The following is a 6,000-nucleotide window of genomic DNA, read 5'->3' as shown; positions in this document are numbered from 1 at the left end:
TGTTAATCCATTATTATTTATTAGCTGTACAGCAGTATATTCTCCTTCCCAGCTTTCAAACCCCATTACATATTTTATAACAGTATTTTTTCCCATGTTGGCTTCCTAAAATAATGAAAAATATCACACAGTACAGCTAAGTACAAAAATGCATCAACCTAGAGTCTGATAGCTAAACTGATAGCTCTCTTAAAAGCGATACATAGAAGAAAAATTTGTTTGAAATCAGCAAGACTGAGGCTCTATAAAAAGCTTACATATTTTAACATGTGACAGTTCATATACAGGCATCATTTGTATTTCACATTATTCCTTTTTTGTCTTTATCAGAGATCCAAAATTGTATAATTACTGACCTATTAAAGTTTCCTGGCCCAGGTTTTGAGGGCTGCAGTGACCCACTTATAAATCACCACTTCTGCCTTAACATAGGATTCATAAACACAAAATACAACTACAAGATAGAGCAAAGAAAATGTAGTCGTGAAATTAAAACTCAAGAAGGTTATTATACATGTTTCAAATGCCAGTTTTGTGTGCTTCAAAACCAGATTTCACATGTGGGTTTCTCTTGTTCTGCAAGCAATAGTCTGGGTACATCTCTTCTCTACATGATTGGTTATCAACAGCTTTTCCAACATTTACACGCTATCAATTCTCTTGTCACTTAGTTTGAAAGGAATTAAAATACTGGGGTTTATTTGAACTGCATTTTTGCATACCTCTTAATTAATGGAAAAAGATTAAAATGTAAAAAAAGTTATTTACAAGCTTGACCATTACAGAAATGCTTTGCAGAAAGCAAAGCATATTAAGGACAGAAACCAGTTGGAGCATGCCAAAACTACTGTGTGCAGCCGACTTGGAGAACCGGAGCTAGTCAGTGGGGAAAAGCAAAAAAAAAAAAAAAAACATTTTAAAAGTCTAGAACCCTCCCAAGTCTGCATTTACAGTTAAAAACACTACTGAGAGAAGGAGGCTCAAGGACTCTGGGAACTGGAAGGGCAAGTCCGGAGTGGTTTACCATATACTCTAGTCAAGGCTTCCACTTTTGTATATTAAAACTCGGTGCATGTAAACACGGCCCTTGGACCAGCTTTACAATGCAGTTCAGAGCAAAACTAAATCAAGCATCTCACAGGAAACCCTCAAGGACTTCAAAATATTTCCTAATGTTCCATGATCCTGTAATGCTAACATAAAACAGCAAGTTCTAGTTAAATCACATTCTAACATCATTTTTAAGTTTTATTTCCCAGTATGTTTGGTAAAATGGTCTAAAATGATGCATTTCCCAAAGCCAAGAAAAAGGTAAAAGGAAAAATAGATTTGAGCCGCTTAAACACAGCCCAGGCCAGTTCAGTCAGCCAGCGTGGTTTTCCTCCATCACCGGTCCATCATGCTGAGAATCATCTCAGGAGTGAGGTCTCCATTGGGAGCTTCCACTACAGCAGGCTGAGCTTCCTCCTCTTCCTCTACTGTTTCCGCATCAGGTTCTTTCTTTACTTCAACTATAATATTTTCAATTTCACCAGTGTTCTGGTCTTCAACCTGAATGATTGCTGCAGCTGGAAGGGCAGAAAACAAAGGGGGAGGGGGGAAATGATAGATTTTTTTTTTTTTTTTACTGTTTCCACAGCTGGCCTGCATGCCTCACCAGGTAACTTTTCAGTAGGTACTTAAGACTCTTCCATACAAAGTGAAGGGGACCCACAACTCACATTCCCACATTAGTGGGGAGCGATTCAACCTGCCTCATTCACCCAAGTATCAAGCATCTATTTCCTTGCCCTGGTATGAAGATGCGCTACCACTACAACAGTTCCAGTATGCCTTTTGATATTAAGACATTATTCAAACAATGGATTTTGTTAGAGTAATCAACAAACAAGACTGTATCAATGTATGGGCGCAAGGCAAAACTTCAAATTCAGGGGAATCCAGTGATGCTAGTGACGAATTCAGCATAAAATGTTTCTACAGGCTGTAATTCTAGGAAGGACACAGGCCACATTTGTAGCACTGAGCAGACAGGCGAGCCACTAGGGAAGCCATTACCCCTTGAAGGAGCAAATTTGCCCTTCCTGCTTTGTTCCTAGAATTTATTTACTTAGACTTTGCACAGTTACCGATGCCTATTCTTACAGAGAAAACTTTACAGAGTTGAAACAACATCTGCACTGATGCTACGCTCAGAACTACAGGCCTGAACCATGTTCATTTGTGGTAATACCTACAAAAGTCTACATAGGTAAGAATACCATGGTGACTGTACTAACAGTTGCTTTACCAGGAACTGTACATTAGTAGAGACACTGTAACTGGTGCAAAAAGGAGTAGTTTGCACATCTATAAAATGGAATAATATTAAAGAAAAAATAATGTCCTCTCCTTTTAGCATGGTCTGAAGTGGCTATGTTCCCTCATGACCAGGAAACCCTTGCAACAAATTTCACGCAAAAGGTGAGTTCTTAGCAAAGTAGAAACAAGTACAGTTATCTACTTTTTAAATAAACTCACTTGAGGGGAGCAGTTCTCCTACAAGAACTGCCAAATCCAAGGAAAAAGCAGCTCAAGCAAGCAGTGTAACATAAGCTTCAATTAGTGACTTACGCTGGGATTGTTTTGGTTGGGTGGCAGCTTTGCCTGGTGGTCTTCCTCTTCGTTTCTTACTGGGAGGTGGTGCAGGAGCCTCTTGCTCGACTTCTGGTTCAGCCTCAATTTCTACTGCTGTCTCCTCCTCATCTTCATTATCATCCAAATCTGGTTCAGCATTTTCCTCTGTAAGAAACATTATATCAGGTAAGTCTTCAGTTTAAACTAAGAATGAAACACATCCATCTACAGAGAACCACCATCAAATCCTCATCCAAAAGGAGTCAACTCTTGATGAGAAAGACAACAAACAAGGCCTTTGTTGAGAAGCTGGTGGCACAGACTGTTAGTCTGTTACCCTCACATTAGAGAGAAGTTGTCCTTCAGAAAGCAAAAGGAAAAAAAATTATGTTAGGTTATGTGATAAAAGCTCTTCTGCACATCTACAGAGGAGCTCAGAGAGACAATGGCAGGAAGGGGACTAAATAATACACTGCTGGGCTACTCCCAGGCCCATCAGAGGAGCCATCAGCCCATCAAAGTTCCACCTGCACAACCCACAGAAGCACAGAGGTACACAATGGAAGGTGGGAACCCAAATCAACGACTTCTGAGGAACAAACATCTTGTCCAGGCAACTCCTAGGAGAGCCATCAGACCCAGCGTCCAGGTGTGAAACCCACCATAATGAGCCATCAGAAGCAGCTCTCCAGATCACCTTACAGACTAAGGGGTACAGAGGAATTGCTGGCTGGGGGTGGGACACATAACAGGATGTAGGGGAAAGGCAGTTTTGGATCAGACAGGACTACTTACAGGATGCTTAGGTGAGGGGCTGAGGTGATTTGGAGAGGAATAAGTGTGGGGAAAATAGAGGGGCAAGAGGATAAAAGAGGTCAGTCGCATGTAAATAGTGGTAGCAGCCACTACAGTATCTCTATGAAACACTAGAACTCAAGAGGGATCCAAGAGCGAGTCTCCTAGCCCTCAAGAAGTGACAATGCTATACTTCAGTCTTTGTCTGTTAAGCAGATAGGAAACCAGGGTAGCAGCTCCCAGACACTGGGACTTATGTCCAAGACCTCAAAATCTCAAGTTGAATATGGCAGAACCACACAAAACTGGAGAGTTCTTAAGCATTACAGGCGAGCACAGGTCTGCACACCACTCACCATGCTTTCCAGGGCTATCAACACACAGTTTACCAACCAGTGACCAAGAGGATCTTCCCCAAGACCTCTCTTCAGAGGCAGGACAGGTCTAATGCACTGTATTTTATGAGGCCCTGCCTACTCAAAGGATTTATGATGGCACCTCCCATACACATCAACTCTTTGCACCTCTCTGCATTTTGGAGCCGATTCCAATCCAACAGTCCTCGTGGCAAGCTGTGGGGTTTTTGCAACTTTCAAGTTAACTGAGCTTACTGCTCTATACTTCATTCTTCAGAACACTCCTTAAAGTTTCTAGGTTAGCACCATCAATATGTTCAGAATGCCCTGGGCAAAACCAAAGCAGACAAAAAGCAGTAAGAGATGTCAAATAGGATAATACTGTTTGGACAGCAAAATGATTGCCCCTAAATTTGTAAGGGTGTCCACTGCATAGAAGAGTGGCTTCACTCATGAGCGAAAGGGCCGTTGCATAAGGCATACTTCTGTTTATGTGACTAAAGGGGAAAAAAAACCCCACCAAAACCCAAAAAAACCCCACCAAAACAAACTGTCCCTTACATACACTGAGGCACATATATACTGCATTATTTTACACAGTCACTCAAGGAATATTCCCCAAGCCAAATTTCTTTCATTTATTGGATTTCTCAGGTCCCACCTTTTTAGAGCTTCTTTACCTTCCCCCCTCAATTCGATGTCTATCAACTAACAGTCTGTCTAATGTTCGGCAGACAGGCCAGATGAGAGACAAAACTATCATTTGCTATTTAGTATTTTTCCCATTAGCACAAGACAGGTCTGTCACAGCTTTGCTCACCATTTTTAGATATTTAACAGTTGCCAAAACTCATGAAACTGCAGATCTAGAGATAAAGACACCACCAAATAATGCATTTCTCCTGAGAATCTGGTTAGGACCTCTTTCTTACCACTACTCAGCTCACACTAGTCAATTCTTCATGTCTAACAACTCCTGAGGAAGTCAACCCAGACTTGTCAACTCATCTGAGGCTGAAGGGATTCTCTCAGTTACAGAGTATGAGCCACAATCGTACAGTGCTCATCAGTTCACCCAACAAGCATAACTTTTGACCAGCTTCCCCAAAACACTCTCTTGAACCCAGACCATATCAACTAAATATGGTTTGGGGGTTTAGAACAGGCTAAACTCCCAGGAAGCCTACAAATCTGATATTAAAAATTAGATACTCCAGAATCCCACATTTTTAATTACCTTCCATTAAAGCAGTTATTTTACTCTGCCTCCACAATCTTTTCACATTTTAAATGAAAAATTAGTTACACATGCTTTATTCAACTGATGGTAACACATTTTTTCAAATATCTATACAAACATGAGTTTAAGCACTTATTTCTATAGTTTTTGCAATCAAGGTTTGCACAATGTTTGACCATACTCATCCTATAAAACCTGTTTGCCACGTAAGAATTTCAGATACACATTCTCTAGCCAGAAAGATCCCTGTTCTCCCAACCTACACCCCTTGATTAATTACATAAAGCACTCCAGATAAAAGACTGATCAGCAACACTGCTTTTGCAAAATCGTCTTTGCACTGGTTTGTCTTGAGACTCTACTTAGATTTTCCTGCTGAAGACATGACTAAGTTTTCCCTCTAACAGGAGGGAGGACTATGACTGAGTTTTTCCTTCACAAATAATACTGCAGCAAAGGTGATCACTATCTGCTGCAACAGTTTCTGTCATCTCCCTGTTCTGGAGAAGCTTACAGACAGTAGCCACCCTATTACAAATTGCACCTAACCCATCTTCTGGCACATTGTCCAGGAAGTCACAGCCCCTCAAAAACCATCTTCTCAATACCAGCATACATGCAAATACACCTGTGAAGTGGAAGACACCACCAGCTCCTTGACCCTTTAATTGTCTCAGCAAGCCCTTCACAACAGTCCATAGATTGCCAAGCACTATCTCCACCATCCCCTTGGATGCTGCCAGCCTTCCCCCACAGAAGCAGCCAAGCTATTCAGCAGTTGGGTTGTCTGGACATGCCACATGCTACCCAGAAGCAGCGAAGCAGGAGCACGTACCACTTCATAGCAGTGCACCACAGAAGCACACAGTTTCTTTTGGGACACTGAAAACATTACCAGACAATTTCACACACAGAACAGCAGGCAGGACAGGAACTGTGCAGCCTAGGCAAGTGGCATCAGACAGTGTTTTTTCAACTCCTCAGTCTTGGAAG

General features: G+C 41.5%; 1 protein-coding gene across 18 annotated transcripts in view; it reads right to left on the bottom strand.

Moving 5' to 3' along the window:
* Nucleotides 1-6,000, bottom strand: part of CTCF (CCCTC-binding factor) — a 38,052-nt gene continuing 32,052 nt past the window's right edge. For all 18 annotated transcript variants that reach the window (XM_075510375.1, XM_075510359.1, XM_075510364.1 and 15 more), the window contains 2 exons: nucleotides 2,614-2,781; nucleotides 1-1,568 (listed from right to left, as the gene is read on the bottom strand). In XM_075510375.1, coding sequence (XP_075366490.1) covers nucleotides 1,387-1,568; nucleotides 2,614-2,781 — 350 coding nt within the window. In that variant the 3' untranslated portion in view covers nucleotides 1-1,386. The remainder of the gene's footprint in view (nucleotides 1,569-2,613; nucleotides 2,782-6,000) is intronic.

The sequence above is a fragment of the Mycteria americana genome, chromosome 8 (assembly GCF_035582795.1).
Source record: "Mycteria americana isolate JAX WOST 10 ecotype Jacksonville Zoo and Gardens chromosome 8, USCA_MyAme_1.0, whole genome shotgun sequence".
Taxonomy (NCBI): Eukaryota; Metazoa; Chordata; class Aves; order Ciconiiformes; family Ciconiidae; genus Mycteria; species Mycteria americana.
The sequence above is the reverse complement of the archived record's forward strand: the minus strand, read 5'-3'. Positions and strand labels throughout refer to the sequence as shown.